Here is a 22,980-nt window from a genome sequence, read left to right as displayed (position 1 = left end):
CGGCTGCGTTTTTATGGAGGAAAAACGCTAAGGCGCCCGTGTGCTGTGCGATGTCAGTGCATGTTAAATATCCCCAGGTGGTCGAAATTATTCCGGAGCCCTCCACTATGGCACCTCTTCTTCCGTTCTTCTTTCACTCCCTCCTTTATCCCTTCCCTTACGGCGCGGTTCAGGTGTCCAACGATATATGAGACAGATACTGCGCCATTTCCTCCCCCCCCCAAAAAAAAACAACCAATTATTACAGTCTTGGTCAAAAGTCTTAAGGCCACAGCGTTCAGATGCGGATCATTCAAAACACAAGTCATGGAGGAAACTTCTCTACCGCAAGAAGGAACCCTCTGCTGGCATTCAAGGTCATTCGGTCTTCATTAGTGCCTTAATCGATCTGTACTGTGGATGAAGCGAAAAGCCTTTGGCCTTATGACTTTTGACCAAGGCTGTATACGTTCTCAGCGCCACTGCAGCGTCAGTCGGTAGCGTGCATGAAAGCCGAAAGCCGCACCTGCCACGGAGCTCCAAAAAATGTTCCGTTGATGTGTAAAATGACCAGAGCAGACTTGCGTGCAAAAAGCGACAGCAAAACACAAGCGACTTGGAGAACTCCAGGAAAGCTGGCGTAACCGGACCCGAGATTGCAACGTCTCGGCGACGCGACGCGCCGATAGTCGGTGCCGATGCCCGCGTCTTGGAACTCCCTGTGTTATGCAAGGGTTCCGATAAGACTCTCTTCTCAGCGATCACCGCGCCTTATCGCGAGACGAGTGGCGCACCCTTGAGTGCCTCCTAGGACGACATCGGCAGTTTCTGCAGCTGATGGCGCGGTAAGGGCTGGATGAGGGGAGGCTATCAGGCATCGAATGTAGCGGCCAGCCAGGTTAAGCGTCCAGCTGGGCATGCATTTGGCTCGCGATTTTTTAGAGCACAGAAATTCTGGAAACTTGGCTTACTTATTTAAGTAAAAGAAACTGACTGAAAAAAATTTTCAGTTCTTTACGCTTTGCTGCGTAATCGGTCAACCTAGCGAAATTTGCGCTGTGCTGATCTGTAATGACTAAGGGTTACTGCTTAATGCATTATTAGGCATTATTAGGCATTAGCCTTAAGTGGCAACCCAGGCAACCACCACTATCGCAACGGTGCCGACGTCATGTGAGCAGAGCTGGTCATGTGATGACACGTGACCAGATGTAGACTGTCTAGAATGGATCAGCCGGGGAACGCTCCATACAGCAACTTGCATATAGTTACATATAGCAACAAATTTAGAGACGTGAAGTGATAGCGTAATGTAGCTACCGCTACAAAAGTGGCGTTACTGTTGAAACGCTGGGTGTTCTCGAATTGTCTTGCAGTTACAAGGCTTCGACACTGCTTCACATCTTGATGTGCAGCTTTGATCAGGAGTCATCAGGTTACATGTTTTGCTTGTTTTATGTGTTCTGCATGGTGGGCTTATGCTACCCCCGAAGCTATAAATCTCTGTAAGGTGAAGATAATTCTTGCCCTTACATTTCAAGACCTGCTGGCGTTCTTAGGTGCCGTAAGGGCTCGCCAACAGGGCTAAAATCAAACCGTGCGGCCTCAAGACTTCTGAGCAAGTCTATACTTGTGCAATATCGACCGAAACGGCATATGGCATACATAGTAGGTGGGCACGCAACGCATACCCAAAGTAAGTAGTGGCACGTCTCTACAAGGAATAGTGCCAGAAATCGACGTTGACACGACTCGTCAATTCCTAATCGGAGGCTGAGAGAGCTCCATCCTATTACTCTTCCCAGTAAAAACTGAATTTCATGGTCTTTCGGGATTTGTTCTCATTTGTTCGGCAGCAAGAACAACAAAAATATTTATGGCTGAAAAAACTGAATTAAAAAAATTTTCCCGCCACTCGCTTCAAGCTCTTGACGTCACAGCAAGAAGGACTGATTTCCGCCGTTTCGAAGTGAATGGCCATGCAGCATGGCTTCTGAGATTCGCGACGTTTTCAGTGTCGATGCACACACTGTCCTTGCAAAATCGGTCGTTGTAGGGAGGGGACACTTGTATTTCGTTTCTCGGTCTTTTCTATAGGTCACTAAACGTTCGTTTTCAAAGAGAGTGGTCTCTAATTGTTATTAGAATGCCTTAGTCTATCGGTGTACAGGTCAACTTTATTTTTCAGTGCCCCTTTAAGGAGCTGGAAACTGCCTTGCGACTGATGCTGAGGGGACTCGCCAGACGACCGTCCCCTGAAGTTCAGCTTCCCCGCACAGTCCTCCCGCGGCAGCCCCCGTCTAGCTCTGATAGCTTACAGCGGAGGGCGCCTGTGCCGGCGTATACAGCCAGCGCCAAGTACGGTGCAAGGACCACGCCAGCGCAGGCAAAGGTAATCTTTGGTCTTTGTCCGAGTCGGGTAACTCGAAGCGCGTGGGCGAGCGCAAGCGGCTCCGCTCTTCGCAACAGCGCAATGTATCGTCTACTGAACGGATCTCACGAGCTCGGTCTGTCCTGCACTGGAGCGTCGGCGTCGCGGAACAGACATTCGCTCGAAACTCAAGCTGGTGAGTGGCATCTCCTATAGACTCTCTATAGAGTAGCCTTTCCGGGAAATTTCTTCTCTGTTGCCGCTAGCCAGCGTTATTGTTTCAGCAGGAATAAATGACGCGTGTGTCGGCGCATAGTCGCATTACTTTGTTACCCAAGGCATGGCCCGCCGTGGCTGGCTTGCGCGCTGCTGCGTTCGTGGTCACGAGGTCTACGTAGGTGCAGTTGGCGGTTTGACTGTCAGTCTAAGACGGAAAGTATACGTACTATATTCGTCCCTCATTTAAGACCCCCACAATGCTTGCCTCAAGCAGTAGTTGTGTAAGATTTCAATTATCACAAATTTGTCCTAAACGGTGTTGTCCAGGACAAAGTTAATTCGAGAGACATAGGAGAGGCCTTTGATCTGCAGAGGGCGTAATCAGGCTGATGATGATGATGTTGCTGTCCTGCCCTCAAAAGACACGCGCCACCGGCGGATAAATGAGCAAGGGTGTGATTCACAGAGCCCTATGAAAAGTAATGACTGAGAATTTACCTACACATTCACTGCCGAATGTGATTCCCCTGCCAGCCTGTATTTATGAATTTATAGGGATTACTAAATCACAAAACGAAAGTTTCAAGGGCGAAACCTGGCACCGCACGACCGTTATCGACACAGCACTGATCAACGAGTATCTTGCCCAAAGCCATTTCCTCGTACTCTGGGTTGTATTTTTTTTCGGTCCCTAAATGTGCTGCTCCGAATTTCGTGACTACTTGGCCAGCGTCTTACCATGGCCTCGCAGCACTGTGGATAGAAGAAGAAGAAATGGTAGACGCAACGTGATCTATTTTTCCTCGCTGGGCAAATACCTCATTGGGATTATCTACTGAAGCTTGGCCAATCCCCCGGCGTGGGTATGTGCCATGCTTACTAAGGAGGAGAAGAAGAAGAATGTCATCTTTTCAATTCAGTCTTCTTTGTCTTTTTTGCTATGCTCCATTTTGAGCGCTCGATACGGTTTGTTTTCCGCCCTTTTTTATTTTACCCTGAATTAATCCTTAACGGTGTTATTTTTCTTAGCTCAACATTACATGGGGCGTTCAATTGTTCGCTTTGTGACCCAGTACTGTTGTGGGTGTCTGGACGCACTAGAGGGCGCAACACCTGAGGCCAACGACAACAACAGCAGCCCAGCCTCCGAAGAACACCGAGCGAGACGCGAGGAGTCGCGGTGAAGTGCCCAGCGGGGCGCAGCGGTCGACGGCCGCCGCTGCCTGCGTAACTGCGCCCCCAGCGCGACCTCCCGTGTGGAGGTCGGTGTGGGGTTGAGTGCGACGTCTAGCTGCATGGTCCCGACCAAGCGTCATCCACGGTGCTCGCGTTGCCATCGCTTCGTGTCCAAAAAAAGGTAGCCCACTCTTCGATACTTTCGTGATTCAATGTAGTCTTGATATCCGTGCTTTAGTGGAAGTCCCACCAAAGGCTGCTGTTAAGGCCCGTCAAGACTTTTCGTTAAGCTGTAGAGGAGGCTTGCTGGGCCGCTGATCACGTAGGGCGCCACATTTAGATGGAGACGCCCTTCTATTTGTTTATAGGCTCGCTGAAGAACATCGCTTTGTGCAAGCTAACTTAACCCGTGGAAGTTCTCCTTAACAGTGATATCGTGTCCCGTAATTTTGCCTTGGGACGTCCAAAGTTTCTTTGTTAGCCACACATGGATCGTGACCTTAACAGCCGCACGACCAACGCATTCGTATTGGGTTTCGAGTGCTTATGAGATTATCAACTTGTCCGCCGCCAGAATGAAGCCCATTTGGGGATGGACACTCTATAGCCAATTGAGAGAAGCTCACTTGCAGTGACACCTGTTGGCAGTCGCGTGCGACGATAATCAAGAATACAATACTGCAATGCTAGCGCCGTTGTGGTCCCGCCCATCTCAATCTGCAACCGAATTCTTCACCCATGAGAGCGATAGAACTTTAATCTAAAGAACAGTACAGAGATCGGTCGGAGGAACATGATCCTCATCCATGAATTTATGATTCGCATGTTGTAGATAGATGACGCCATTCATCACAGCTGCCAATGTGTAGGGCATGTGTACATCCTCCGTCAAAAGTCTTCAGACCACAGCGTTCACTTGTAGCTAAATGAATGCCCCTTGAATGTTCCGTGTAACGAAAGGATTCAAACTACTCTTTAAGCAGCAAGCTTCTCCATCGTGAGAAGAAACCTTTTATCAGCATTTCAAGGCCCTTTGGTCTTTATTGGTACCGTGATACCTCAATTACGAAGCTCAAGCGAAAAGCCTTTGGCCTGAAGACTTTTGACCAAGACTGTACCTCAGCGGCGTGTTTTTGTTCACTTACTCGTATAACGCTCCTTCTAATGTGCCTTATCGGACCTCCGGATGTCACAAATGTGCTGAAAAGAATGTCGGTCAATGCACCGCAAAGCGCAGGGCACAAAGCTTCGAGAGAATGGCCACCAGGTTGCAGCGCCGTCGCGCCCGCCGGGTCGGCAAGTCGCCCGTGCTGCAGCACTTCTCCTTGCAGCTGTATCGGGCGCTGTCCCGCGATCGCGTCAACGTCTTCTTCTCACCCTTCGGCACCGCCGTGGCACTGGTGAGCGCAGCAACGCTGCCATATTCTTCATTCGTTAGTTCTGTGCACCATTTCGATGCTTCGTCTGACAGTGCGATGGAACTATCGCTAGGAAGCCGAGAAGGGCCGAATCTGTGAAGGTCTGTCGCTTTAATATGCCAGCAGGGTCATGTAAACTGATCCCTACGCTTCAACCCCATGCAATTTACATTTCGTGGCGGTGTGGCTGACTAGCTTTCTTCTCTCATAGTATTAAAGCCTTGGTCTTTCCGTGCAAGAGAAATCTTGTCATCCACCATGAACACGACAGTGTGAAGGCCCAAACTGTGCCAGATGGGGAGCTGCATCAAGATGAGACCTCGAGCCCCCTCCAGTGCGGCCACTATATACACTCACGCAGTTTCAAATCACTTTCACTTCTCAAGAAAAGCGACGGGTGTAGTATAAAGTATTAGCGAAGAACGTTGTAAGAGTCGGTATAGGTCCATGGTAGACAACAGCGAGGTGGAGCACAGCATGACTCGGTCTGTGTTCCATCGCACTGCTGTCCACTATGAATAAGGTGACACTGCCTTTAAAAGTACGGTTTCGCCACTCCCCGTCAACGCGGCAGGGGCTAACGATGGTGACCGCGGCGAATGCGCAGGTGAGTGCGCTGGCTGGCTCTCGGGGCGACACGGCCGACCAGATCCTGACCGCGCTGGGAGTGTCCGACGAGGAAGAGATACTGCGGGAGTTCGCCACCGTGGGGCGCACCCTGGAGCCGCTGTCGGCGCAGCACGTGGGCCTCGCCAACAAGATGTACCTGTCCACGTCCTTGGAGCTGGCTGACTCCTTCAAGGAGGCCATCCACCGGGAGTTCGGAGGGCAGGTCTTGACACTTGTTGAATCATTCGGCCTGCCGCCACTTTATACTATATCGTCACCTCTGTGGCTGTCATCCATGTCATCTTTCATGTATGATGACAGAGTCTGATTCGGTTAGCTCTTGCCGCGACTTGCTGATCACTTAGCAGTTGCTGCTGCTCACAAAACTACATGATGGGATACATCCTGAGGTGGAAGCCAGAGGTCGCTCGCTGAGCACCCTGGTTTCCTTATTAACGCGACAGCGTTAAAGTCCCCATTCACCATAAAATCCGGCGTCGGCGTTGTGGGCGAAAAATCACGAGCATGGCTCTGGCAGGTGTACGTCCCTAGAGAGCAACCTAGGAGGCAGGTGGGCCACCTTGATCATGTAACATTGTGGCGTCATCACAACCTGCCCTATGGATAGTGAGCAAACTGCCCAATGGATAGTGAGCAAACTGTCCACTGCGGCAAGTTGCTTGGGAAGAGACACCTGGGACACACAAGGCCCACCTCTGGGAGCACATTCCATCGCAGGGAAGTGGCGCATCGCTTGATCGCTGCACCAGGAGTGATATGAGGACTCCCATGGATACATGAATATTGAGTAGAGAATGACCAATTGTGCGTATACGAGCATTAACCCGCTGTCGTGTCATACCCTTAAGGCAGAGCTTAAGTGGCCTCTTCAAATTTTTGCTGCAGCATATTTGCTTTACTAGTATCGGAGCACTTCCCGAACGGTACAGAATGCATCAAACGACAAAGAAATGTATACGTTAATGTCCACAAGAGTTCTCGAAAGCTCGAACTACTTCGGTCATGGAAAACCCGGAAAACGCAACAATAAGTAACATGTCGACAGGCTTCCCCAAATACATAACGTATATCGTCACGCTCAGTGTATGTCGTTGTGCCGGCAGCTCCAAAAGCGGTGCTAACCTTAAAGGTGACACTATAAGAATGCGTGACATGAGTCGCGGAAAGCGTTCGACATTTATGGTGGAGCGAACTGAACACCACCTGATAACGCCGTCGCGCAGGTGGGCATCGTCAACTTCCAGGGGGACCCTGAGCTGGCCGTGAAGGAGATCAACGCCTGGCTGCACCGGGTCACGGGCCACAAGATGGGCGCCGTGGCGACCGTGGCCGACGTGAGCCTTGCCACGCGGGTGCTCATGGTGAGCACGTCCTTCCTGCGCTGCCTCTGGCTGGACAAGTTCTCCGAGCTGTACACGGCACCCATGCCCTTCTTCGTGGACAACGACAAGGTCAGCGTGCCAACCATGTGCTCGCGGCGCGTCTGCAACCACTGCCACGTGGAGCGGCTGGCATGTCGCGTGCTCGAACTGCCCTGCATGATGGAGCAGCTGCAGCTACTCGTGCTGCTGCCGGACCGCCAGTCGGACCTGGCCTACGTCGAGGCCAACATCACGCCGCAGGACGTGCACGAGTTCGAGCGGCGCTACGCGCGTAGCCCGCTCGACATAACGCTGCCCAAGTTCACGCTCGACGAACACGTCAACATGGCGCGATACCTGGCCGACGTTGGCATCCGGGACCTCTTCAACAAGGAGGAGGCCGACCTGACCGGAATATCGGGTGCGTCGCTTTACCTCTCCGCTAGGAGGCGGATAAGCAATTTTCTATGTCCTATACACAGTGTGATTGGATAGGGGGATAAATACGTTTTCTTCGATTATCCGCGGCTGACATTTGAAACCGCCGACCCCGCCCCATGATTACGCGTGCTACCAAGCGCACGCAGACCACGGGGGGCCTTGCTCAGTAGGAATAAAGGAACACGGGCTGACACAAAGGCATTTATTGCTGCAACAACAACAAAAAAAGAACTCGAGCTAGCAACAAAATACGCCAAGATATATCTTTAGTAAAACAGCCAATATATCGAGGTCGTCAGACTCACCAGCAAGGGTATACGAGTGAATGTTTGCTCACTCTAGGGCAGGGGAGATATTCCGAGGCCGGCTGGGACGAGCTCGCGGGATTCGTTCCTGCGAGGCTTCGCCCCGTGAAGAAGAGAGGAGCGCCGCGCCTAAACGTCCATGCACGTCGAGTTCCCATAGCCGAAGAGAGCGACAGCTGTCTCCCCCGCGCCCGCGACAATCAAGCCGTTGTTGGCGCTAGTGTCACTGCGACGCGTGCCCTACCTTTTTTTAGTCACGTCACAGTAACCAGGAACGACAGCACCGCGGAGAAGCAAACCCAGGTGGACGAAGCGGGTCAGATCCACACAACACTCGGCGTCGCTCAAAGAGCCTTATACACGGGAAAATTAAAGTGAACTTAATTCTTACAGAAATAACGGAGCTCAAGCACTGTGAGGGCTGATGGTTGGGTCTAGCCTCCTATGAAGACGTAAGATATACAGCGGCAGTCGTATTTGAGGCCTTTTCTGGGCTGAAGGACATCGCCGTTGTTGTATCCGCTGGCCATTAAGAAAGCTGCCCAGGTTGACTCTGGGCCAAGTAGCCACGAAGGACTGAGAGAGGAGGACGCACTCAAGGATAGTACCGTCTGTGGTCAAGCGTTTAATGTGGGTTTGAGTGTATAGCGTTCTCAAGGTGGTTCTTGTCTCTTGCGCAGACGAGAAGGAACTGTGCGTGCACGAGTTCCTGAGCCGTTCGCGGCTGGAGGTGACGGACGAGGAGCCCGTGCGGCTGGACTTGCACGTCTCCACGCTGAGGCTCGCCGAGCGAACCGACCTGCCCAGCTTCGAGGTGAACCGGCCCTTTATGTTCCTCGTGGTCGAGAGACAGCGCAAGGCCATCCTCTACGTGGGCTGTCTGCGAAACCCCAACATGGCCTGATCCGGGGTCTGAAGTGGACCTTGCCGCCACGAGGCCCACACTGCAGTCCCGCTCGTCCTCGAGGGCCTGTACATTGGCTGTACACGTTACGGTGGCCAGCTTTCTATGCGGCAATACCATTCGGTTTACTTGACGCCATCGTATATGCGTTGCTTACGGGAAGAACGCACAGGCGTCTCCGGTGAAATGCAGGCGAAGCACTATCTAATGCTGCTCCTTGGCGCTCCTTTCTTCGCCAAGCTGCAGGCCGTATTTATAGATAATAATACTTTAATGCACGCATTTTTCTCTCGTTTATATGCACAGCCCGCCTGAGCACATCATATACAGTTATTCCACTCAACGGTTGGCAAGAGTGTGTTCGTACTCTATTGATTTCCATTCGTTCTTGATGTAATGACGATTTAGAGAGCTATGTAATATTGATTTCACTAATCTAGCTAAGTCTGTCTTCAAATCTACTGCCAATAAAAACACCTTTCGGACCCTCTATCAACTTTACCAGCTGCATGCGGGCATGTCTTGAAGATTTTTAAGTTAAGGAAGGTGACATACTGTATTTTTTTTAACTGTTAAGATTACGACAATGCCTGCTTCGTAAGTTGTACATACTTGCGCACTGCTGCCGCACATTCCCCCCCCCCCCCTCCTGCTGCGTGACTTCACAGAAGTCTGGTATGCCACTCAGTGACAGACGTTTCATAGAGTGCTTTGATGTCACTATATGCGTGCGCCCTGGAAACACGCTTTTTTGGGGAACATACAGTCGAACCTCGTTATAAAGAAACGGTTTGTGATGAAATATTGGATATAGCGAAGGAATGACGATTCTCTTCGGAAGCTCGGTCAACGCGGGTTATAGCAAAACTATACGGCTATATAGAAGTAATCACTGGGCCCCTTCAACTTCGTTATAACGACGTTCAACTGTATATATACTGCCAGAACACGGGGCACAAAGTTACGAAAATTTTACCCCAAATAAGGCTTTCACACATGGTATACTAGCACTGTATGGCGACTTGTGCCACATTGTCAAAGATATTGCCTACCGCAATAACATCGCGGCTACGCGAAACATCGATTTCCATGGAAATGGCGAATGCTTAACTGTAAGTTCCAGTTCTGTGGCTTTTACCGAACGGAATCGCACCACAGTTATTGGTGACGCATCCCCAATGGTAGCCTCGTAGGCACGCAGCGTGTGAGGCCGTCCTGCAGTATAACGCAAACCAAAAGCTGTTCCTAGGTGCACTTCTGAATGCTGGCCTTTGGACAGGGCACCGAACGTTATTCCTCTCTTTCAAGCGACAAGTGGCCATCTTGTCCCGGCAGGGCGAAAGGGTCAAATCGTAATGGCAGTTTTCCCCGAAAGGCTCGTGCCCGGACTTGCTAAGAACTGGGTGGTCGCCAAAAAAGTGCGCGAGCGAGGAGCGTTGCAGTTTCAGTTCAACAACTAAAATCAGAGTTGTGAAGTATAGCTGGGTTGAAGATCTGGTGGGCATAGCAGCTTAGTTGCACTTGTTCCTTTTGTTTTGAATAAAGGAAATGCTCGTTAACTGTCTCAATTTTTCGAGGACACCTCAACATCACTGTGCGAGGAAGGAATGAATGAAGGAGTGAAAGAAGGAAGAGACAAAAAGCGCTGTAGTGGAGGGCTCCGGATTTATTTTGACCAGCTGCGTTGGCCGGCAAAGCGGTCATAGCGTGGGGAAGGTGGAGCATGGAGAAGACCAACTCTTTCAATAGTAGGAAAAGGGTGAGGGAGATAGAGCAGAGGAGAAGGTTGCGGGAAATAAAATTGGTTTTCGTGGAAAGGAAATGGCGCAGTATCTGTCTCATATATCGGCGGACACCTGAACCGCACTGTAAGGGAAGGAATAAAGGAGGGAGTGAAAGAAGAAAAAGGTGCCGTAGTGGAGGGCTCCCGAATAATTTGACCTCCTGGGGATCTTTAGCGTGCATTGACATCGCACAGCACACGGGCGCCTTAGCGTTTCGTCTCCATCGAAACGCAGCCGCCAAGGTCGAGTTAGAACCTGGGAACTCTGGATCAAAACCAATTTTCGATTCATGTTCCTTCCCCTACGGCGCGGTTTGGGTGTCCACCAAGATATATGCGACAGGCGTCATTTCCTTTTCTCGAAAATTCTTTTTTGGGAAACGGAAACGGCACAGTACCTGTTCCGGCTGACACCCCAGCTGGGCCTAATGGGAAGGGATAGAAGTGCGACTAAGAAAGGAAGAAGTGCCGTAGTGGAGAATAATTTTGACCACTTGGGGATCTTTAACGAGCCACCATGGCGGGTATTTCCTTTCCTTAAATTGTCCAACGGGCAAGGCGTCGCGCCAAACGGACGATGGCGTTCCGTGGACTCCTTGGCAATGCTGCAAGACGCTGTCGTGTCCCGCTATTAAAGACGAATCATAAAGGAGTCGTAATGTAAAAAATAACAAAAGTTTAAGCAATATAAATAAATAAAAATGAAATAAGAAAAACAGCTAAAAATTTAAACAGTTCCGTCTTTAAGAGCGGGACGCGACAGCGCGTTGTAGTGTTGTCAAGGGGTCCACGGAACGCCATCGCCAGTTCGGCGCGACGCCAGACCCGTAGGACAATTTAAGGAAAGGAAATGACGTCTGTCGCATATATCTTGGTAGAGATCCGAACCGCGCCGTAAGACAAGGAAAATGAAATGAAAATTGGTTTTAAGGAAAGAAAAAAGACGCCTGACTCGCATATCGCAGTGGACACCCAAACCGCGCCGGAAGGGGACGAATATTTCCGACGCGCGGTGCCGACGCGTTCCGGGAAATGGGTTGGTAGCTGCTTCGAAAGGGGTTGACGTCATTCGAAACACTCGTGTGAAGCGCAAAACGCATAATGTATGATAACGGCACCTGCAAACATAAATTATGGTGAGGCATAAAAAAGAATAAAAATAAAAGAGCCTCTGCCTGCGTCACAGGCACCTGCAAACAATGCGAAGCACGTTCCTTCTCCACGCGTGTGTTTCCGCGTGTCGTTGTCGTAAGCAAAAAACGCCAGGCTAAAAATTCAATGCAAACAGCATAGCTTCGCTGTCCAACCACCTTCACAGCGTGGATTGGAGCCACATTTTTTTTCTTTGTTGCCTTTTGCGGCAAGTACTGAAACACCCCAACCGTGTCGACTGACATGGAATCAAAATTTATGTACCTTCGTATTAACAACATCCACCACTAGGAAGACTCACCACAGAAACCTTGGCTCCTGAGGATGTTACGCAGCTTACATTCTCAACAGAACTGGACACAGGGCGCACACCGGGATCACAATTTCTGAGCGTCATTCGAGACCGCTAGATCGCATGTGTTAAGATCGGCGCCAGCGGGTCTCATCATTAGCAATGGAGACAGCATCTGAAGCCAACGCTGAGCTTCTTCGGGATGGTCCCGAGCCACGCGATAAGGATCGCTCCCACGTTCCCCACCGAGTATCCCGATGAGCTTCGCCCGGATGGATTCCAAGAACCTACTAAGCGAAGCGGAGAGGCCGCCGCAGTGATCGAGCGGCAGCTAATCCCCAATGGTCGTTACTAAGTTGGGGAAACTAATGCGGCCTGGTTCCCGGTAGAAGACGATCTACGTGGGAAAACGGCGGCGGATTAGCGGTCATCGTCCGCCAGCCTTCGCAGGCATCGCCAAGAACGAAGCGACCCTTTCGGCTACTGGACCCGGCCGTGCGATCTTGTCCGGCGAGTCGGCTGACATCTAAAGAACAGGTGTCAGCCCCGCGTGGGGACTTTAGGCTGGCTAGAAAACATCTCCCTCCGAAGTCGGCGTGGACCCAACGGCATCCTCCTCTCTCCCCGGCGGGACATGTGACGGGGGCGTGTCCCTATGTGCGGTGGTGCGTGTTTGTGTGCGATAATGCAAGTTTTAGGACACTCCCGCCCTGGCGGAGACTTCCTCAACCTGGGGAATCTAGGTACGGAGAATAGTATAAAACTGGATGGCGAGTGCAGTGAATCATGCTCCATTTTGGGATGCTCCTTTTGGGATGCCCCATTTTGCATCCTTCATTATGATCCTACCTTAAGATCCTCTCTTCGAAGAGAAGTCAACTTTTGATCTCTGACTATGTAAATAATGTAAATAAACCCTCTCGTAACCTTCCTCCCATTATCCAACTCCTTTAACTCGTCGGCAGACCTGTCCTGGTGGTGGTGGCGGTGTTAGGAGCAAGCTGACCTGTGGTCCCGTCGGAGAGCGACTCAGATCTCCACCTCCAACACATGCAAGCCAAGAAAAGCAGCACATCATATGGAATCAGCTTCTTCTTAATAGCGAGAAACCGAATACCTCTGGGTGTATGTGGGAGGTCTTTTTTAAGAATGCGTTGGAGGACGTCCCAAAAGAATACAGCATCCCAGAAATCGAGAAATACACGTTCGACGCTCTGTGGCTTTCTGCATGCCAATTTGTCCCCCATGGCAGAAACACGCCTCTCTCGTGTAGCCAAGGTTTAACAGGCGACGTATTGGTATGCAGTTCGAAGGAAAAGGTTTTAACTCCCGCAGGGACCACCATTTTAAAATGGCGAGAATTGGGAAGGCTGGAGACCCATTGTCACCGCTGCGAAAAATGAAAGCCTCTGTTCGAAAGAACCACGATTATTTCGCTTTCCAATAAAAAAATAGAAAGAGAGATCGCAGAAGCCTTTGAAGTCCAATCCTCCGGGGCCGACAGGTGTATCAGCAATGTGTCTTTGTCGTTGTCTGAGAAAGAAGTTTACATGCTTAGGCTATCGCGATGAGTGTGTTGTGTGGATCTGTTTGCGATTGCTCATACCGATATGTTATTTCGTTTTTTTGCCATTGATGACGCTCACGTCTTGTGTGTATAAAAAGGTCGCCTGTTTTCACCAATACAATCAGTTGTAAGTTCGCGCTCTCTGTTGTTGTTATTGTGTCTCGTTTTGTAAAAAATTAAGCGCGTTGAACCATCATCACCATAAATTTCTTAGCCCGTTTTAGAACATCTTTATATATACCTTGGCCTTCGCTGTACAGCGACCAACACTGGTTCTGGAAACATGATATATACGACATCTGAATTCAATTCTTTGTGTTCCACATTATTGAGGTACTCCATTGAAAACCACTCTGTCAGGAACACCATGTTATCGACGCAGCCGATCACGCCTCGTGTTGTTGTTGCTGCCTTAGTGACATGGCACATACCTACGACGGGGATAGGCCAGGGTTCATGCAGTGAGGAGAGCCAAATGAAGAGGGTAAACTGTAGCCAAACTACTCGTTGTGCTTTGGGTGATATATCAGAATAAACTGCAACACACTCTCGTTGTTGTTGTTGTTGTTGTTGTTGTTGACCTCACACAATGGCACATACCCACAAGGGGGATTGGCCATAACCAGGCGGTGGCTATTTAAATGACCAGTTGCATGTGGCAAGCATGGGATGACCTACCAAAATTTGGATCGCACAGTTTTCGTAGCCGAGGAGGTTGCAGGAGGTTAGGGGGGCATACAAACTAAAATTTAGGCAAAGAAGGGGTAGGGATTACTATAAGTGGTTGTAAAAACCGAAATACAGAAGCTGATAATGGGAGGGGCAGGACGAAAGATCATGAAGGTAGACGTTTTGATTCCAGTAGATAATTTTGAACGGCAGAGCAAACATTCCCATTGGTATGGCCAAGCATAGAAGCGCCAAGAGACAGAACAACCACAGAAGACAGGCGCAAACTGAGATTCTGTATTGGAACTTCTAATAGTCGCCTCCTAATCGATGAGTAACGACGGCAAAAAAGAAGAAAGTGCTCTATTGTTTCCGGCTCCGCACAATACGGACACAATGGGGAGATCGCCAGACCAGGCCTGTATAGGTAAAAATTTAGTTGCGGTACTCGGCAGCGAAGCCTCGTGAAGGAAACTTCAAGATTGCGCGATCGCCAGACTGAGCTTCTCCATGGGAACAGTAGGTGCTGGAAGTCGTCCAAGGAAGTAAGCGCTGATGCACCCAGTTCGTTCATTACGGTGTACCGTCGGAAGCGTGCCGCCGTGATGTAAGCAATTTTTGGAAGCGGGTCAACAATCGGTCCACTCAGGGCTGCCTTCGCTAAAGCATCAGCTGATTCATTTAATAGAAGACCCCTGTGCCCAGGAACCCAAAGAAATCGAATTAATGTGATGTGTGGAGGGATCAGGAATTTTAGAATGCGAAAGAGCTGCGATTCAGTGGACGCCGAGAGGGAAGTGCATAAAGATAACGAGTCTGTAATTATTATTACTGCACTGCACATCGTCGTCTTCATCAACGTCAATCTGCGGCGCGAACAGATCAGATCAGCTTAATCTCGATCAGAGTTAAACCTGAGTCTAATATCGTCGCCAAACGTGCCCACACCTACCAAAGCGAAACCATGAGCCAATCAGGCAAAACACATGCTTCCGCACGTTTAATCGGTTTAAGTAGGTTAAAACCCTACCATTTTCCACCTGGTAGAGCCGGCCCCGCTGGAGCCGGGCGTCGACCAGGGTCAGTTTGAGGCATCATTCCTAGAAAGGCCACCGCCTTCAGAGAGGTTGTCATCTTCTGTCCAAAGCTGCTCGGTGATAAAGACTGCTTCCTCCCCCGTCCGCCGCCCTTCTCAGTGCGGGGAAAACGGGGGCCTTCACTTCCTCCGCCTCTGCCTGCAGTCAGTGTAGTGCCGTCACTAAGATGGCGGCTCATATCAAGGGCCCTTATCTAACAGCCTTCTGTTATCGCAGTGCATGGCTCGTTCCTTCCGTCTTCGAGCAGGTTTGCTTGGAGACGTGTCACGGGCGAAGACATGTTTCGAGGTCCACAAGCGAAGAGCGCCAGAAAAAAAATTATCCGATTGAGATCATTAGAATTCTGAAGGATAGTGAAGCAAGGGAAGATGAATGATTGGTTGGACAGATTTGTTATTGAAGGAAAACAATAGCAGAGCACATCTCTACAAGGTAGCCACCTGGATTCAACACCAGTGCTGTGCATGAAGGAATAGACATTGTTGCGAATGTATACCCAAATAGATTCCAGCTATGCGGCACTAACTTCGAGGCCAACGAAAATGCTTAAACTAAGGACAGCCGGTAAACTATGGAAATGATAATGGTACGGACAACGTTGAGACAAATGTTAAGAAGAATACGGGGTGTGTTAGAGATCAAATGCCAGTTATAGATAACCTAGCGGACACCAAAAAAAAGAAAATGGGCATGCACACGGAAAGTAATGCGGAGAACAGGTTACTGTTGGTCCCCTATAGGTAAGAGAAGGCAAGCGTAGCAGCGGGCGTCAGAAAGTTAGCTGGGCGGATGAGATAAAGGACAGTGTTAACTGGAGAGACATGGGAGAGGCCTTTGCCCTGCAGTGGACATTATTTAGGCTGATGATGATGATGATGATTCTTAGCTGCCTTCCTTGCAAAATTGCACATACCCACAAGGGGAACTGGCCTGGTTATGGGCAATTCCCCTCGTGGGCATGTGCCACTTTATGAGGCCAACAACAACCTTGTGTCCTGCAGCGGGCGTATAGTTCGGCTAATGATGATGATGATGACCCAAGTGAAGGTGCTCCTGGAGGCAAAGACGGGCCGCCAGAGCAGGCGGCGCACGGGCCACCGGGAACGAAGAGGACGAGGTGCGGTGAAGAGGGCCGCGATGGCCTCCTCCGGCAGCGCCAGCCCGCTGACCAGCCGTCAACAGCTGGGAACCGGGTCGCCGTCATCTCCTGCGTCTGGTGTGGGGACGCCCACCTTGACACGGCCCTTCTGCACGCTCACCGACTTCGGGCTGCGGCTGGTGGCGCACGCGCTGCAGGAGGCCCAGGATGTCAACGTGTGCCTGTCTCCGTTCGGCGTCGCCGTCGCCCTGGGCATGGCCCTCGCGGGCACCGGTGAAGCCACCACGGCGCAGGTGGTGCACGCCTGCGGCGCCGTCGACCCCAACAACCTGTTCCGCACCTGCGAGAAGATACTGTCCATGCTCAACAGCGCCATGCCTAACACCAAGGTGACGGGGCAGGGCAGCGGCCTCTAGAGACCCATCACATGTCGTGATGACCCAAAAATTCCCGGCTAGCCGTTAGACAGGCTGACAAGAAGCCGTCCGGGGCGGACTGCAGCTGAGCTTTGTTTGCAAATGCGGCATGTGTGTGTACTGTAGCTTGAGTGTTCATTGAGGGATGTGTGAAAGCTGCAACGTGTGCTTTCTGGCGATTAGTGCGGAGGGGAACGAAGTTTCGAGTTGCATGATCGCCGTTTCACAATAGCCGAGGAGGTAACCGGGGTCTGTCTTCCAAAGCACTTCGTCAACCATTCCTAACGACAGTGGTTAGCAATGTAATGGTATCAATCCGGATGTCGATGCAGGCACAGTTACTCTGCAGTAGGCCCTAGGGTTTAGAGATAACATTGGTCATGTGAATGAATATGCGGTGGAAGTTAGCAAAAAAGGGTCTGGAAGACTAGGGGCTCAAAAGCAGTGTGGTGACATAAGGTTAGAAGTGTAGGATTAAAAAAGTATTTTAAGCAAATGACAAATTTATAGGCCGATTTATAACACTCTTAAAGGCATAATAAAAAGGACGAACACGGCGTAAACTGCCACCACTCCGTTTCAAAGGGGACGCTTCTATCTCCCATCCATCCATTCATTCCACCCATGCAACTCCGACCCCACTCATGTAAGACCTCCAAGGTAAGCGATGGTTGCAGCAACACCTGCAGGAAGGCAGTGCTCTTGCTGGGGCAGTGCCCCTACACTGCCGTCCCAAAGCGTAGCTGTTGCTCTATGCCATCGCACAAAACCACTGCTTTGGAATTTGTTCAAATCGGCATGGGATAATTATATATGATCACTGTTCTCAGTACATCGAGAAAGAAATGAAATAAATTTCGCGCGGCACGTTACAAGCTTCTCCTGAATTTTATATCTAAGGGTACTATTAATGTGTTGTATGCGTTACCATTATCCTATTTTCGTATGTCGTTAATGCGGGTAATATTATTATATTGTTGCTGTTGCTGCTGTTGACGCTGTGTTGATGTTGCAGACAGAGCACTGGCGCAAGGTCCGACTGTCGAGTCTTGTGTCGCAGGTGTCGCTGGGCAGCAAGCTATTCGTGTCCAAGGAGGTTCCTCTGCTGCCCGAGTTCAAGGAGACGTTGCAGGAGACCTTCTCGGACGACGTGGGCCGCCTGAACTTCAAGGAGAACCCGCAGGCGGCCGCCCAGGAGGTCAACAAGTGGGCGGCCAAGGTCGGTGGGCCCCGTTCGCGCCCCATGGAAAGCTCCGTGGACACATGTACAGTCTCTGTCAAAAGTATATACAGCCCAAGGGGTCTGCTTCTGAGCTCTGCAGCGCGGCTCCTCTTGCATTCTAAGAGACCTAGCTATCTAGTCTCACGAAGGCGGGAGGAACTTAAGATTTCAACGTTCCCAATTGGGAACCGACAGTCCTAAGCTTAAGCTTAAGCATAGGACTGTAAAATATGCTTAAGTGCTCCGTACACGGCTCAGAAGCAAACCCCTTGGGCTGTATATTTTTTACAAAGACTGTACATTGTGCGCGTGCATGTAACCTATTCCTTTTTCTTCCCTCACCGTGTGCTGAGGTGTTGTGTGTAATTAGAGACAGAAACTCGTCAGGCATCAGTGCCTTTTTGTCAGCCTCTTGGACAGACTTGTACTTTTGTGCCTTGTCTGCCTGAAGTAAACGTACAAATCAATTCATTCAATTCAATATGCTTTTGATGTCGATCGCGTGTCCTGGGCACTTTTGTCCCCGATAGTACAAGGCAGTCTGCCAATGCAGCAAACTCTGTTGGGGCCTACCAATCACATTAAAAAGCTCGTGTTCATGTGCTATGAATCGAACCCAATCGTATGTTCTTTCAACACGGTTAAGCGAAAGAGCAACGAATGGGATGCTGAAACAAGTCTCGATGAAGGCAGGAAATCAGGAAATTCAAAAACATCGTGTATCGAAGTTAAATGCAGAGCGCGGCTATAAAACTGCGTAGACTCTATACAGTGGGACATAGAACAAAATAGTGTCGGGGTCGGTTTTGTGTATCTGTTTTTCGAATAGGCTCGCCACGGTTGCTTAGCAACTCCGTGTGCATCCATAGTAAGGATGAGTAATATGGCGATTTCGGAGCGGCATCTCATTTTCACCCCCCCCCCCTCATAGGGTGGGGAAAAATTAAAATTGAAAATTGGTTTTTGGGGAAAGGAAATGGCGCAGTAACTGTCTCACATATCTCCGCGGACACCCGAACCGCGCCGTAAGGAAGGGATAAAGGAGGGAATAAAATAAGAGAGAGGTGTCGTAGTGGAGGGTTGCGGAATAATGACGACCACTTCAGAGATCTTTGTGCAGTGACATCACACAGCACACAGGGAAAAAATGAAATTGGTTTTAAAAAAAATTGAAATTGGTTTTAAAAAATTGAAATTGGTTTTGAAAATTGGTACCCGCCGCGGTGGCTCAGGGGTTAGGGCGCTCGGCTACTGATCCGGAGTTCCCGGGTTTGAACCCGACCGCGGCGGCCGCGTTTCGATGGAGGCGAAACGCTAAGGTGCCGTGTGCTGTGCGATGTCAGTGCACGTTAAAGATCCCCAGGTGGTCGAAATTATTCCGGAGTCCTCCACTACGGCACCTCTTTCTTCCTTTCTTCTTTCGCTCCCTCCCTTACCCCTTCCCTTACGGCGCGGTTCAGGTGTCCAGCGATATATGACACACATACTGCACCATTTCTTTCCCCAAAAACCAATTATTATTATTATTCTGAAAATTGATTTTCTTTAGGGAAAGGAAATAATAATAATTGGTTTTTGGGGAAAGGAAATGGCGCAGTATCTGTCTCGTATATCGTTGGACACCTGAACCGCGCCGCAAGGGAAGGGATAAGGGAGGGAGTGAACGAAGAAAGGAAGAAGGCGGTGCCGTAGTGGAGGGCTCCGGAATAATTTCGACCACCTGGGGATCTTTAACGTGCACTGACATCGCACAGCACACGGGCGCCTGAGCGTTTTTCCTCCATAAAAAACGCAGCCGCCGCGGTCGGGTTCGAACCCGGGAACTCCGGATCAGTAGTCGAGCGCCCTAACCACTGGGCCACCGGGGCAAGGGAAAAAGGAAATGGCGCAGTATCTGTCTCACATCTCGGCTGACGCCTGAACCGCGCCGTAAGGGAAGGGATAAATGAGGGGCCAATTGCGACAATTTGAAGTTTTAAATTTCATTAAATCTTACTGTGTTTCTCTTCAGCTGGCCTTTTCGTATTTTGTCAGCGTGATGCCATGCTGGTATCGAATAATTGAGCAGTATTTATTTTTTGATATCTGTGAAAAAAATGACTATTTTCAAATTTGTGTCGCGTTTGGCCCCATGTTCCCTTACCCAGAGTCCTTTTTGACATATCCTAAACCTCCAGTTTCGCTTCTGGGCTATGTTGCAGAGGTTTTTGGCATTCAGCGTGAGGCGAATGTGTTCTAACAGGGTCTACTGAATTTGTGCTGGTTGACCAGAATGCATTTGGTGGGGGGAACATCCTAAGCCTCTTATTAAGTCATCTCGTATAACGTTTCTGATGCAATGAAAACGATCCTCTGTTGAGCCTGATAGACTTAGTTGCCCCGATTGTAATGTCATTGGCATTGATTATGAGTTTAATTCTTTTAATACAGTCAAGAGCGCTGCAAATGCTGCACATGGAAAGATTAAAAAAATGGGAGACAGCACCGAAGCTTGTGGGGTGCCGGGGCTGATAAATGGTCTGGTTTGTGAAGCGTGTTGTCCAAGAAAAATTCCTGGTTCGATCTTTAAGAAAGCTGTACGTATATCGTAGTACGTACGAGATCCGCGATCGATAGCTGCTAGCTTCGTCAAAATTCCATCGTACGAGACGTTGTTAAAGACACGATAGCATTCTTTTGAGAATACCAGAGCTGAGAAGTTCGTCTCAGCGCCGAAGGCAGCGTGGCAGTCAGTTAAGCTCCGACTTTCTAACGAAGCAGAGTGCAGGATTTCCGCAGGCGGCCAACATGGTGTGACCCGCAACAGGTTTGATCAGGAACACTGGTAGAAAGCAGTGTAATACAGGAGAACCTGAAAGAATCGATATAGAAAAATTAACTTTCTCGTTGCTTGTCGTTGCCTTCATCCAGAACTGTTCCTAGATGTCCATGCAACATGCCTCTATCTGTCCCTGCGATCGTTTAATGCCCGATCACAGTCGGGCGTTCTGGGGACTGGCGACTGTCAGTTGTGCAGTCCTGCAGTCGCGCGACGCTCCGGCTTGTACTACATTTGTCCCCCTGTTTCTCGTTGTACAGCTGCAAAGTTCGCGTGTGTGTATCACGCAGGCGACCGACGGCAACCTGACGCAAATGCTCAGGGAAGGCGACGTGACGAACAAGACGCGCCTGCTGCTCGTCAGCGCCATCTACTTCCGGGGCATCTGGAGCGAGCCCTTCTACGGGCCCGTCAAGGCACCCTTCTACGTCAACACCAGGGAGACGGTGCGCAGGACAGCCTTGCCTCGCGAGGGCACGCACCTCGCTCACAGGCGACAACCTGCCCATATCTGCGTGTCTCGCTTAAGGCACTAGCCTGTGTGCGCGACGAGATTGTAAGGGTAGCCCGGAGCGTAACGGGGCGGCGGAGAGAAAGTCGTCGGAATTGCACTCTGTTGGCGGCGTCTATTTCGCTGGATCTGTATATCGCCGTAGGTTCCGTTTTGTACTTGTTTAATGTGGTAGCATATGAAGCCCCATGGGGTCAAAATGCATTTTCAGTCATCAGAAGTGACGTAGCTAGACTGAAGCATCCCCATTGGCTGGAGGGAAGTGATGTCGCCAGACGGGAGCATTCCCATTAGCAGAATAGAAATTACGTCGTCATACCGGAAGCGACGCTACTCCTGATAAAGCCATCAAGAGCTCTTATGCTATCGCGCTGCCAACACGTAATGGAGATAGGTATCAATGAACTTTTTTGCTTCCAGTGCCGAAACGCTTTTTCATAAGGGCAGTGTGGATGATGTTTACTAGAACTTCCTTCAATAAAGCAGTCCTAATAATTTCATCGAGTGGTTGTTGCCCTGAGGGCCGTCTTAGCGACGTTCTCCTGAAGACAGCGCGATGTGCAGGCTCAGGTGGACATGCTGGAGTCGTGCCGTGGGGCCATGTACTGCCGCAGCACACGCATCCCGTGCGAGGCGATCGAGCTGTCCTACGTGAGCCGCTGTCTGAGCCTGCTCGTCATCCTGCCCGACCGAGACGTGAGCCTAAGCAAGCTGGTGGCCGTACTCACCAACGACGTGCTGCGGCGCCTGCTCAAGGACCTCAAACCGGTGAACTCGATGGCCGTGTGGCTTCCCCGCTTCCGGCTGCAGAAGTCGTACGAGATGGTGCCCGCACTCAGGGCGGTCGGCATCACCAACCTGTTCGACGACCGCGTGGTCGACATGAGCCGCATGACGGGCACCGGGGTGAACCTCTGCGTGGACAACTTCATCCACGAGGCGCTCTTCGACACCACCGAGGAAGGGCTGGGGGAAGCGTGCCGGCCGCCCAACCCGCTGGATGCCACCATGATTGCGTTCCGCGCCAACCGCCCCTTCCTGTACGTGCTGCTGCACCACTACAACCACGCCATCGTCTTCATAGGTGCCGTCTGCAGGCCCTGAACCACATCTACAGGCACCAGAAATCCGCTAAAAACATGCCAGGTGTCTCTTGGACTGCAAAGGGAATCGAAGGGGACGACAGCGCCAAGACCTGCGATCCCCTGACCTCGGCGGAAAGCTTTGTTAGCGTTGGAGTCGTGTTGACCCTTTCCAGAAGACTTTTTGGTCCTCACCGAGTGATGTTCTGGGAGGCTTTCCTACAGGGCTGGACACGCGACGAAAAGCTGCCTTACGGATGCTTTGGGATTAAACTACTGGGGGACGGAGATGTTTTCATGCGTGAAATGCTTGCATAGGAATAATCGGGTTTCTTCTATAGGTGTGCATCACGGCTAGTATCATCCTGTTTGGACATTAACCGCCAGTCAAATCGTGGACCTCCAAATTCCAGGACCGGCGCAGAGCCGCCTGAGTAACCAGCCCATTTTTTCGAAACAACAGAAAAA

General features: G+C 50.5%; 2 protein-coding genes across 2 annotated transcripts in view; both read left to right on the top strand.

The window, feature by feature from the left end:
• LOC144134309 (uncharacterized) overlaps window positions 1-22,800 on the top strand; it is a 35,654-nt gene extending 12,854 nt beyond the window's left edge. Inside the window, exons 4-7 of the mRNA XM_077667251.1 lie at window positions 16,412-16,852; window positions 17,940-18,098; window positions 21,210-21,365; window positions 21,995-22,800. Coding sequence (XP_077523377.1) covers window positions 16,412-16,852; window positions 17,940-18,098; window positions 21,210-21,365; window positions 21,995-22,534 — 1,296 coding nt within the window. The 3' untranslated portion in view covers window positions 22,535-22,800. The remainder of the gene's footprint in view (window positions 1-16,411; window positions 16,853-17,939; window positions 18,099-21,209; window positions 21,366-21,994) is intronic.
• Window positions 2,319-11,165, top strand: LOC144132933 (leukocyte elastase inhibitor-like). Its single transcript, XM_077665679.1, has 6 exons — window positions 2,319-2,546; window positions 3,643-3,926; window positions 4,983-5,145; window positions 5,771-5,995; window positions 7,017-7,575; window positions 8,581-11,165. Exons 2-6 carry the CDS (start codon window positions 3,865-3,867, stop codon window positions 8,802-8,804), a joined length of 1,233 nt encoding a protein of 410 aa, XP_077521805.1. The 5' UTR covers window positions 2,319-2,546; window positions 3,643-3,864; the 3' UTR covers window positions 8,805-11,165.
• Window positions 22,801-22,980: the final 180 nt, after the last annotated feature.

Source organism: Amblyomma americanum, chromosome 5 (genome assembly GCF_052857255.1).
Source record: "Amblyomma americanum isolate KBUSLIRL-KWMA chromosome 5, ASM5285725v1, whole genome shotgun sequence".
NCBI lineage: Eukaryota > Metazoa > Arthropoda > Arachnida > Ixodida > Ixodidae > Amblyomma > Amblyomma americanum.
This window is presented reverse-complemented; position numbering and strand designations above follow the sequence as displayed.

Bases quoted from the DNA above. Each gene is read 5' to 3' on its own strand.
- LOC144132933 (XM_077665679.1), top strand. From the start codon at position 3,865: ATGGTCCCGACCAAGCGTCATCCACGGTGCTCGCGTTGCCATCGCTTC. The intron at 5,996-7,016 runs GTCTTGACACTT...GCCGTCGCGCAG, and splicing joins ACCGGGAGTTCGGAGGGCAG to GTGGGCATCGTCAACTTCCA. The intron at 7,576-8,580 runs GTGCGTCGCTTT...TCTCTTGCGCAG, and splicing joins CGACCTGACCGGAATATCGG to ACGAGAAGGAACTGTGCGTG.